Source organism: Felis catus, chromosome B2, assembly GCF_018350175.1.
Source record: "Felis catus isolate Fca126 chromosome B2, F.catus_Fca126_mat1.0, whole genome shotgun sequence".
Lineage (NCBI taxonomy): Eukaryota > Metazoa > Chordata > Mammalia > Carnivora > Felidae > Felis > Felis catus.
The window spans coordinates 35,348,969-35,361,560 of record NC_058372.1 but is presented as its reverse complement, the minus strand read 5'-3'; the positions used below and the strand labels follow the sequence as shown (position 1 = coordinate 35,361,560).

General features: G+C 47.3%; 1 protein-coding gene across 3 annotated transcripts in view; it reads right to left on the bottom strand.

Annotated features, from left to right (window-relative positions):
• CB2H6orf89 (chromosome B2 C6orf89 homolog) overlaps positions 1 to 12,352 on the bottom strand; it is a 45,105-nt gene extending 32,753 nt beyond the window's left edge. The window contains exons 1-2 of one of the 3 annotated variants that reach the window (XM_019830523.3): positions 12,179 to 12,352; positions 834 to 917 (exon numbers count right to left, since the gene is read on the bottom strand). In XM_019830523.3, coding sequence (XP_019686082.2) covers positions 834 to 917; positions 12,179 to 12,180 — 86 coding nt within the window. In that variant the 5' untranslated portion in view covers positions 12,181 to 12,352. Of the gene's footprint in view, positions 1 to 833; positions 918 to 1,893; positions 1,961 to 12,178 lie in introns of those variants that run through there. The other 2 variants (XM_045057463.1, XM_019830524.3) reach the window with 2 other exon arrangements.
• Positions 12,353 to 12,592: the final 240 nt, after the last annotated feature.

Here is a 12,592-nt window from a genome sequence, read left to right as displayed (position 1 = left end):
GAATTCTGGAAAGGATTCCAGTAAAAAATTCTGAAAAGTATTGGAAGGGGGGGTACGTGTAGGTAATCCCTCAGGCAGAAGAGAACATCATATTGGTGGGCCTTTAGGAGAACCATGAAGGGAACAGAAGTACAAATGAGGTTCAAAAGAGAATCAACTATCACCATTTCTGATGACTACTTCACAACCTTTGTAAATCTCTGCCTACTTTCAGGACACATAAAAACCTCACTAAACCCCCAGTTTTTATCGCAAAAACAACAGTTTTTGGTTTTCTTTTTCTTTCTTTCTTTCTTTTTTTTTTTGGTAATTCAAGTATACAATGGTATTATGATACTGACTATATTTTTGCAAGCTGTACATCCTTTCTCCTTGAGATTTTGACATCTTTCCCAAGTTACTGGAAGGGTCTTTACCAATAACTTCATAAAGTGTCTAAGAGCACATGGGGATCTTCATAATAAGCCCTCTTTCTGGCTTTCGTTAGACAAGTGGTCCTCAACTGGGGGCAATTCTGGACAGGGACATTTGGAAAGTCTGGAGACATTTTGATGGTCACATTTGAGGGGTACTGGCATCTAGTAGATACGATGTCAATTAAGCACACACAAAAAATCTTGTCCCTTTGGGTTGGGATTTCATACCAGCAAAGCAGCTCCCTTGCTGAGATTTGAAAGCCTTCAACACAAGGATTTGTATTAAAAACAAAAAACAAAACAAAACAAAACACCACACACACACAAAACGAAAAAAACCTCAAACACAAAGTCACGGCTTAGCATCAAGTATGAGGGCACTGACTGAAATCAGCTGAGCAAAGGCAATTCCTTTACCTCCAGAAAGAAAGAAGATCCAACTCTAGCAGGAATGAGCTTTGCCACAGAGGGAAGTTCCAAAGAGTGAGCTTGACTCTTAACCTGCAAGGGCACAGGCAGGGTCACTAGCAGAATTATAAAAATCAAGGTATCGTGCACCACCCTAGACATCCTGAATTGCCAGAATCTCTGGGAGTGGGATCCTGGTGCAGAAGTATTCAAACTCTTCCCTGTTGAGAAGAGGCACACTCCCAAATGGGAGACACTGCTCTAGAACAGCAGTTCAACTAGGGGTGATTCTGCTCCCCAGGGGACATTTGGCAATGTCTGAGGCATTTTTGATTGTCAAAACTGGAGGGGCACTACTGGCATCCAGTGGGTGAAGACTAAACATCCCACAACAAAGAACTGTCCCGTTCAAAATGTTAAGAGTGCTGAGGTTAAGAAATTCTGCTTTCAAGGGAGGCCAGGGTGGAGGTAAGGGGTGGGGGGGGGGGGGGAGATAAGCCAGGAGGCTGTTCACTTCTGAAGGGAGCATCTCAGGAATAGAAGGAAGCCACTGACAGCTCTGATGAGATGTTCTCCACAATTCCTTCTGTGTCTCAGTCTAGGAAAAAAATAGGACAGAGGCATAACCGATAGAATGACTCTAACAGAACTTACAATAAGAGTTTGTTTACTGCAGAAAACAGGTTAAGAGGTCCAACGAAATGCGAACCTCTCCTTTGTCCTGTTTAATACAGAACTTCTTTATGGTTATAAATATGTCCTAAACACTGATTTGACAGTGAACACCTGGAGGTGCTCAGCTTTCCAAACTAAACAGCTGTGCCAGCTAGGCAAGTCTAAGATGCAAAATAGATGCATCTAGCTACACAAAAAGGGGTGGGCGCCTCGGGGGCTCAGAAGGTCGACTCTTGAATTTGGCTCAGGTCATGATCCCAGAGTCATGGGACTGAGCCCCAAGGTGCGGTCCGTGCTGAGCACGGAGCCTGCTAAAGATTTTCTCTCTCTCTCCCTCTGCCCCTCTCCCCTGCTTGCATGCTCTCTCTCTAGAATAAATAAACTTTATTTCTACCTGCTCGTATCCTCATCTTTTCCAGTTTCCACCATTAAAAAAAAAGAAAATCCTTTCTCTCTAGAATTCCAGGGCTTGTGTTCTCCCTCCAGAGCCAAGTTCCTTAAAAAAAGAAAAGAAAAAAAAAAAAAAAAAGGCATCACTTCACCTTCGTGTTTCTAAGGTCTCCATGTCTTTATTAACCACTCAAATCACATTTCTGCCCCCCTCACACCACTAATATGGCTCTCGGGTCACCAATGGCTCTCTACATGCCAAGTGAAAAGGACGTTTTCTCAATTACTACCTTAACTGACCTCTCCACAGAAGTGCCTGTTGCCAGCCATTTCCTCCCTCAAGTGCTCTCAAACCTTAGCATAATTCTCTTTTCTCAGAGACCATACCCCTGAATGCTGGTATTCATCACAGTTGTCCTTGATCTTCTCATTCCCTCCCTGGCTTTAACTACCAGCTATTAGTGATTTCCAAATCTCTTCTCCAGTCTAAAACCCTCCAGAACTCCAGATCCATCCATCTATCTATATACCAGACACTCTGGCAGAAATTCCCTTCTGTTCCCTATATGTAATGTGCCCATAAGTGCCTTATTATTCCTGCCCCCCCCCCCCGCAACCCATTTCTCCCACTATATTCTGTTTTGTAATTAATGGAAACACCAGTTCTCCATATTTAAAACCCCTCCTTTTTCATCACCACTAATGAACCAATCACTAAATCCTCGATTCTACTCCCTGTATGCTTCCCACATTCATCATCTCCTCTTTAGCTCTACATTAATGGTGGTCAAGGCTCTCAACATCTGTCCCGTGGACCATCACAAAGATACATTTAATCTCTATACTGCCAGTTCTCCTTCTCCTCTCTGATCCATCCTCAACTCGCCCCACAAATTATTTTTCTGAAACAAATCAGCTAATGTTACTTGTCTATTTAAAGCGACTTCCTTGAATCCCCATGTCCTGCTGTGGAACAACTTAGCAAGGTGGTTAAGAAGGCAAATGGACCTGGAAAAAGCCAAATACAAACACCTGATCTTCCACTACTGTATAGTCATGAGACAGTGCTTAATCTAAGCCTCTGAGTTTTCATCATTTTATAAAATGGGGATAATCGTGTCTTTCCAACATTGCTGTGAAGGGATTACGAGATGATGAATGTAAAACATTTGTCCCAATACCCAAATTTCAGACTTGGCACTTTTAATAAGACGAAGTTCAAATTACTTAGCTTCCCATTATGACCTGGTCACTGCCCACCTGTTCAGTCTCATGTCCTATTCCTTCCTCACGTTCTTCACTGCCATCCCATTTTACATCTTTTTGCTTTTGTACAAATAATTGTCTCTGCCTATCCTGGGGAAAAGCCCCCATGCTTTTCCAATCAGTGAACTCCTTATTCCAGCCTTGATGTTTGTCCTTCGAACCCTAAACACGACTCTGATCACTTTGTATTATATTTATTTCCATGTCTCCTCACACTAAATTGTTCCTTGTGTTAAAAAAGAAAACCACAGGCCCAAAATGGTGTCACTTAGGTTAGGGCCCCAAGTCAGCAAACCAAGACTTAACATCTAAGCTAACTGCAGTTTCAAATCCCTCGGAAGTGTGACTTTACCCAGCCAACATGGAATTTCCTGGTCAGTGCTAGAACATTTACTGATAAACCCCATTCCCCCTTAGAATGACCTTGCCTAAAAAACTGGCAATGCCTAAAAAAAAATCATTTCCTTTACTTCACTCTCTACCTTGAAAAGACCTTTCCTTTCCTGTGGCCCTTTAGGAGCTCCTCTCTACTTGTCAGATGGGATGCTGATTCATGATTTACTTACAGCAATTAGATGTTCAAAATTTACTCGTTTGAATTTTTTGTTATTTAACACTTGAAAGCAGAGATAAGTGGAGAAAATATCAGAAGAAACTAACAACAGACATGGAAATTCACCTCAGAGTCATGGAACCTGATCAGTATCGTCTGAACAAATTTATACAAAGGAACTGGTCATTCTGTTCTCAAACTAATTTAACTAATGGTTGGTTTATTTTACCATTTATTCTTTTTTTTTTTAATTTTTTTTTTCAACGTTTATTTATTTTTGGGACAGAGAGAGACAGAGCATGAACGGGGGAGGGGCAGAGAGAGAGGGAGACACAGAATCGGAAACAGGCTCCGGGCTCCGAGCCATCAGCCCAGAGCCCGACGCGGGGCTCGAACTCACGGACCGCGAGATCATGACCTGAGCTGAAGTCGGCCGCTCAACCGACTGCGCCACCCAGGCGCCCCATATTCTTATTTTTAAAAATACATCAACGTAAGGAGGGTTTAGGTGAGTAGATTAGGAACCTCTCATTTAGACAATCTCTGTGGTGTTGCTAGGTAGCTTGTTAGAGGAACGGGGATTAAAACTGGATCTTGAAAATTGTTTTGGTTCAAAGCAGAAAGAGCCTAACATGGACACTCTTTGGTATGCAAGTTGGACTAAGTGAACTTTAGTCAAACTTCAACGTGGCAAAGTTGAATTTAGGTTAAAGGATGTTGTTCCTTAGAGAGAAATTGTGATAAACCCTGAACACACGATTTCATTAAGGGAGAAATGCCCACAGAGGATTCCACCATGGAAACCACCAAATGAGCAACCTGAAAAAGTCAGAATAGTTAAGCATCCGGGAGTAGTTTCTATTATCAAGCGATGACTAAATACTTTAAATATACTCGCGAATACCAAGGCTATACGAGCTCTTAAATAGGAAAACCTGTGACCAGCAAGGTTGGTGGTCTTAGGAACACTAGGCAGGAGATTTTTGTAGCAAATGGTGATTACAAACACCCCATTATCGGGTCAATAAATCAAGTCATATAACTCTGAAATCCTACATGCTATGTTTATCGCATACAAGTCCACACTTTATTAGAAAAAGACGTTTCAAAGGGGGGCGGGGAATCAACTCAACATACTAAAAAATTGGGAATTCTGTCAAAAGGGCAGTGAAATCTAGACTTCGCTAGCACCGATGGTGTTCTGGACACTGCCGTGACACCTGCGAAACAAGTTCCAACAGGGTCGACCTCGCTTTGCTCGGCCCCGCGGAGCCAAGGAAAAGACGTCTTATGGGAGTCGACCCTGGGGGAGCTGCCGGCGGTGCTGTCAATCTGCGAAACCCCCGAGGCTCCGAAAAAGAGGTTTGCGCAAGGGCAAGAGGAAAAGGGCCGCGCGAGGGTGTCACGGACGGGAGCGGCGGTGAGGCTGTCACAGGGCGGCCTCCCCCCTCCCGGCCTCGGGCCCCAGTCACTCACAAGCGGGGCCCGCGCCCCCTCGGGCTCCTCCCGCCTCGGGGACTTCAGCCTTCGGGCGAGGAGGGTAAGCCGCCAACTTCCTGCTTCCGGGCGCGCAACCCGGAAGCAACTCCCACGCCACAGGCGAGGCCGCGCGTGCTAGGGTAGCTCCTTCCTCACGCCTCGCGCTTGCGTCAGAAACAGAACCCGCGACTTGGCCGCGCGCGAGCGCGCGAAGTCCCGCGAGCTCTGGAGAGTGCGGGTTCCTGCTCCCCCTGGCGTCAGGTTCCTCCTGCCCGTCCCCTTTCAGGCCTTACCAGGGTCTGTCCTCTTCCGCGCTCGCGCGGATTTAGCAGCTGAACTGATTCATCCAACGGCCTTTGATTGCCCCCGCCCCCACTCCGTGCCAGGCAGCGTGTTAGGCATTAAGGAGTGGGAAGGATAGGTAACGGAGGGCAGGCCCTTACCTGTGGGAGCTTAGTTTTAATGAGAGAATGACAACAAACATTTGGTTTCCAACTTTCCGGGCTAGCGGAGCAAGGACAGCAGGTGCAGAGCATGCGTTCTCCTCTTCAACCTCTGTCCTAGGGTAACCCCTGGCTTTATAAGGCATTTGCATTACAGGTTCTGGCCCCCTGGTGGGGAGTGACGCCATGACAGTTCCAGCAGGAACCTTGCAGGGTCAAAGTTCTCCACAGGTAGGAGGCGTCTCCCCAAAGATGTGAGGCAGCTTCCATTAGAGACCGCCTCCTGCATGGCTCAAGACCCTACTTACTTAGAAAAAACTCTATCCTCGGTGACTCCTCAACCCCCGTCTCCTCCATTATGACCGTGTCCTGGTGGTTTAATAAACCACTTTTTGCTTGGTACCTCCCTTCTGTCGTTATTCGAGCGCGGATCCTCCTATAAATCTTTCGAGGGGAATCCAAGAACCGAGACTTCCACTGACACCATGCAAGCTTCCCCCAGTAACATCTTTTGGTGCCGCGACTCCGATCGCCCAAGGTTAAGACAGTCCTTACCCCGTTGAGGCTAGAGGATCCCTATCTGATTTACTTTCTCGGAGGTCAGCTCTCACTCACTCTGCAATTTACCCACTACTGTTACTGTCTGTAGTTCTTCCTCTCCTAAACCACTTCTGCCATCACTCTCACAAAGTCTGTGCCCCTCAAACCCCGAGGACGTGCTGTATATATGCGAAAGCCTCTCCATCTGCTGGGCCGGTCCATTTTCATACTCATTCAATCTCCTGGATGATTCATCTAAACAGTAGTTCTCCCTCTGTGTTGTTGCCTCAAATCACACCTTCTTACGTGTTTCCCTCTCCTTCCCTTTCTGGAAAGATGGTCTCAATCAGCCTCTGATACTTAAATCCAAGGTGGGTACATGATAATCACAGTCTCCAGCGGGAGTTTATTTCTAAGAGGGAAAGGGCAAATCTTTGTGTCTATTCCAACTCCTCGAGTTAATACTTTTGAGAGGAAATCTACTCCTGAAAACATTGTTGCACTATATGCTAACTAATTTGGATGTAAATTAAAAAAAATAAAAAACAAAAAACTGAGAGGAGCCTGGGATGAAATCTGGAAATGGAACCACATAGATGTTGAAGGCTGGGGCATACATCCTGGCACTCAGGGACTCATTAGGGGTTATAAAATATACCAGATCCCTCCCTCATGGGCACCTCAATTTGGGGGAGGCAAGTAAAGAAAGGACAGGCTGCAATAATACTAATTTGGGCTGTGCGCCTCACCTGAGGGGACATCCTTGAAGGGTCGTTCTTCAAAGGAGGTAGAAAGGCCACCTCTCCTCTTGATACACAACATTCCAAGGGGACACTCTTGGAATACTGTGTCTACTTCTTCCCCTTCTCTTTGCTATTCCCTTACATATGGGAAACCCGATGGCAGTTCCCCGGGGTTCACCACTGGGATGCATCCTCACTAACTGGGATAAGTTTGACCCCCAACCTTTAAAGAGGAAAAGGCTCATCTTTTTCTGCAATACAGCATGGCCCCAATATAAACTAAGACATGGGGCAACAGGGCCCTACAATTGGACACTGGATTATAACACCATCTTAAACGAGACCTATTTTGTATAGACCAGACAAAGTGGTCTCAGTTCCCTTAGGTCCAAGCCTTTATGTTAAACAAACCTCAGGCTTCTCAAAACCTGCAAAATTCAGCTGTCCACTTTAGATTTCCTCACAGGCCTAAGTCCTAAGTCCCCTCCCCCACCACCAGAGGAGGCTTCCCCAAGCCCCACCAAATCCTACCATAGCCCAAAACGATGTTCCACTGCCCCATATCCAAGACCACCAACACTGTCAAGTCCTAACAAGCCCCTTCCGATTCTGTGTCTCCTCCAGGAAATAGTTGAGCCAACCAGAACCACCATGTGGGTCCAAACTCCCTTCTTTATGAGTGATCGCCACCAAATCCAGAAGGACTTGGGAGATTTTTCCTAGGACCCTGACAGTTACATGTCAGGACTTCAGGGTTTTATACTAACTTTTGATTTGTCCTGGAAGGACATAGTGCTCATTCTCAGACTCTCTCCAAGGCAGACTGAGATAGAATTGGGGAGCCCACCATCTAATCTGGGGATAAACTTCATAGTTCCAGTGCAAGGTATCTGGCAGATAACATGGCAGTTCCAATAACAGATCCTCATTGGAACTATGACACTGCACAAGGGCAATGGTCCCAAGACCATCTTATAATCTGTCTAAAAAATGGAATGGCAAGATGCCAGTCAAAGCCAATTAATTATATAACAAGCTGGCTTTCATAAACCAGGAAAAGGAAGAAAACCCCACAACCTTTATGGAAAGACTAAGAGAGACTTCAGCTAAACATACTCTTGATCCCAGACGAGAGGCTGGTCTTACAGTTCTTAATGGTCGACTCATCACTCAGGCCACCCCAGAGATTAGGAGGAAGCTCCAAAAATTATCCCTAGGGCCAGACATCCCAAGCTCTGAACTCCTTAAGGTGGTCAATTTCGTGTTCTATGGCCAGGACCAGGAGAAGGAAAAAAAAAGGGAAAAGGAAAAACGTAAGGATCAGAGACAGGCTCAACTCCTGGTGGCCTTGCAATGCCAGCCATCACCCCAGGGTCGCCCCCTCAAAAGGGAGACACCAAAAGGAGCCTGCTACCCTTGCAAAAAGGAGGGACACTGGAGAGATGTCTGTTCCTTAAGCTCCCTAATATGGCCTGTCCTAATGTCCTCAAACAGGACACTGAGAGGCTGCCCCACTAATGGGACAACCAGGGGTTCAGCATCCCTTCAAGCTGTCACCACCATGGATTGAGGCAACCTATGGCACCAATGGGCTCCTCCACTCACTGTTTCCCTCATTGTGACAGAGCCCAGGGTGACCCCTTGACATGGCAGGTAGGACAATTTTCTCTTGGACATGGGAACCACACTTGCTCTGTCTTAGCCTCCTTTACGGTAAGCTTTCCTTCAACTCCTGTCTGGTTATGGGAGTAAAGAGCCTACCAACAAAGCTAACCCAACATTCATACATTCTTGGGACTCAGTCAGTGCCTTTGAGAGGCTCTATGGGAAAAACAGGTCCTACTAAAGCCAGACCACTCAAACCCAACGTCCCTGGTCCAACCAGGAGATAAGGTCCTAATTAAAACCTGGATAGATTGAGCTCCTGGATCCCAACAAACGCCTTTATGGAAGGGACCCTATACTGTTCTTTTATCCACCCCTACAACCATCAAGGTCCCAGGAATCTCCAGCTGGATCCATCTCTCCCGAGCCAAGCCTGCTGTGACCTCTAACAAAGAGGACAACCCTGATACCTCTGAGTATACCGGTGAGCCACTGGAAGACCTCAAACTGTTCTTCAAAAAGGGGCCATCTCAGATAAATCCTAAAATCCTCTATTCTGTTATGTCCAATACCTTAGTGTAGTCCTGCGGGGGGACCTCCAAGACTACACCCTTAAAGAAATCCGTAGGTATGGTACCTCTTTGATCACAAGCCACTTCTGCCTCATGCTGCCCCGTAGCCCCCCTCACTTAATACTGCTCAATGCTATCTCAACAACACCAATTCTAATTCCTCTTGCTGGATATGTGTGGGACCCCACTTAGCCATTGTAACTCCCGCACCTGCTTCATTGTGGGCCACCACCAATAACCCCATTAGTTTCACCTATACCTGTCTCTGGATACCAACATGGACCTCCCAGTCCCACGTAAGTGCAAGAAACTTCCAAAGAAAGGTCATGGAACACAGCACAAAAATCCTAAATGCTCAGGGGCCCTGCCCAACACCTCCTATTTTGTGACTGTTATATACTCAACTTAAACTCTCTAATATGACCTTCCCAATCTGTGTTAGTACTAACCCAACATCTGGGACCCCAGTGGGTTTTATTCCCTTGTCTCCCTGCCTTTATAATTTCAACCTAACTTTGGCAGGTGAGTCATTCTTTTGGGAAAGTGTTTCTGATTGCTACTTTAACACTGTTAAAGAGGAGCTTTTGATGAGGATCCCAGAACATATGTTCCAGGAGTTTTTCCAACAGGGGACAAGGCTGTTAATAAGGTGTATTGAAGAAGAAGGAGGTTATCTGGGCTGATGGGTGGCCCTGACAATATTGAGACATGGAGGACCAAGGACGGGGGGTGATGGTGACCTTTGGGGGAAGGTTAAGAGTGGGTCTTTTAAGGGGCACCTAGGTGGCTCAGTTGATTAAGCATCTCACTTCTGCTCAAGTCATGATCTCATGGTTCCTGGGCTCAAGACCCACATCAGGCTCTGTGCTGACAGCTCAGAGCCTGGAGCCTGACTCGATTCTGTGTCTCCCTCTCTCTCTGCCCCTCCCCTGCTCACACACTCTCTCTCTCTCTCAAAAACAAACTTAAAAAAAAATTAAAAGAGTGGGTCTTTTAACAGTGTTAAAGTACCAATGCAACTGTACAACGTCTAGTCATGACGTCTTTGCCCACCTTGATGTTGGCTTTGGTCCTCTTTAGGGCCACTGCTGGCCCTAGGGGAGCCCCTTCTGAAAGTGCCTTTATTTTCTATTCTAACCAAGGTTCACCTGCATCCTCAGAAGGGACTCTATTTTTGGAACTCAAGCATATGTGACCCTTCCAGATGGATGGAAGGGCACTTGTTCTTTGGCCTGGTTAGTTCCAGATGTATCCCTCATAGGAGTTACTCAAAGAGTTTCCCTCCCTATGGTAACTGAAACACCCATATCCAAGCAAGAGGTCCTTACACTCCTCTTGCTAGGGGCCCTCCTGGGGAGCAGCCTCAGGACTGGCCACAGGGATCACGAGGACTGTCCTTCTCCACTCTCTCAAGAATTAGGCAAATCCATTCAAGAAACTATGTAAGTCTTGGCAACCTTAGGCCACCAACTCAACTCACTGGCAGGTAGGACAATTAATTTTCTTTTAGACACGGGAGCCACCTATTCTGTCTTAATCTCCTTTACAGGTAAGCTTTCCTTCAACTCCAGTCTGGTTGTCCTGGTGGTCACTCTCAGGGGTAGTCCTCCAAAATCGAAGGGCATTAGATAGCTCACTTTAGCCCAAAGGGGCACATTAGTCCAAGAAGAATGTTGCTTTTATGTCCATCAGTTGGGTTATTCAACAAAGTATCAAAAGACTTCAAACGCAAGCCCATCGACTCCTATCAGCAAGCACATCCACCATCTCCCTATCCTGGGGTCTTATGTCATGGATACTTATGTCATGGATACTTATGTCATGGATACTTCCCTTCCCTTTCCTTTGCGTGATCCTTTTGCTTTTTGAACCATGTCTTCTTAATCTTATAACTAAGTTCATCTCCTCTTGTGGTAGGCAAGACCAGCTTCACCTCTTACTGCAACAAGGATATCAGCCCCTTTCGAGAAAACATCAAGACTACTATAGCCCCTGGACTGGAGTGGTCAAACCTTCTGAGACCAGGACACAAGCCCTACTCCACCCTATAACCTCATACCACCTCCTCATGGCCCAGACAGGTATCAAAGAGTGAAACTCTAATGAAAACACTGCTCCTGTTCAGTAGGAAGCAGCTACAGAAGCTTGACTTTGGCCCTCAACCTGAAAGATTTCAGAGCCCCAAGTCCTTGAAGGGGAAATAACAGAGTAGGCACTTGGTTAGCTATGAGCTGGAGGCAGGGAAAGCCATAAACAGGTTACATTTAGAGACCTGAGGGCAAAAGTTCCCAACTTTCCAGGGCTCTAAGACCCAGAGCAGCAGGTACAAGGCTTGCGCTTCTCTCTAACTCTTCTGCCCCAGAGTAACCCTAGACTTCATTACAATGCATTTGCATTAGTTTGTCATCCCCGTTGGGAAACGGACATGACAGTTTCCCGAGACAGTTTCGACAGGAACCTTGTAGGGTCAAAGTTCCCCCTACCGGTAGGAGTGAAAAAACAACTGTAGCCTCGGGGCAGTCGCCAACTCCAGGCCTGCCCACTCCATCCTGAAAGTGTACTGCCCTTTAAAAAACTGCTTTGTGCTTGCTACCTTCCTTTTCACGGTCTTTATGCCAGTGCGGATCCTCGTGTAAATCTTTTGTGGGTAATGCAAGAACCGAGACTTCCACTGACACAAGGCAAGCTTCCACGGGTAACAATTAATAAAAGGTGTTTCGAAGGGGGGCCAGGAATCTACTCCATATACCAAAAAATGAAGAATGTTGTCAAAAGAGCAGTGAAATCTAGACTTCGCTAGCACCGATGGTGTTCTGGACACTGCCGTGACACCTGCGAAACAAGTTCCAACAGGGTCGACCTCGCTTTGCTCGGCCCCGCGGAGCCAAGGAAAAGACGTCTTATGGGAGTCGACCCTGGGGGAGCTGCCGGCGGTGCTGTCAATCTGCGAAACCCCCGAGGCTCCGAAAAAGAGGTTTGCGCAAGGGCAAGAGGAAAAGGGCCGCGCGAGGGTGTCACGGACGGGAGCGGCGGTGAGGCTGTCACAGGGCGGCCTCCCCCCTCCCGGCCTCGGGCCCCAGTCACTCACATGCGGGGCCCGCGCCCCCTCGGGCTCCTCCCGCCTCGGGGACTTCAGCCTCCGGGCGAGGAGGGTAAGCCGCCAACTTCCTGCTTCCGGGCGCGCAACCCGGAAGCAACTCCCACGCCACAGGCGAGGCCGCGCGTGCTAGGGTAGCTCCTTCCTCACGCCTCGCGCTTGCGTCAGAAACAGAACCCGCGACTTGGCCGCGCGCACGCGCGCGCGCGAAGTTCCGCGAGATCTGGAGAGTGCGGGTTCCTGCTCCCCCTGGCGTCAGGTTCTTCCTGCTCGGCCCACTTGAGTCTTTACCGGCGTCTGTCCTCTTCCGCGCTCTCGCGGATTCAGCGGGTGAACTGATTCATCCAACAGCCTTTGATTGGGCCCCCCTTACTCCGTGCCAGGCAGCGCGTTAGGCATTAAGGA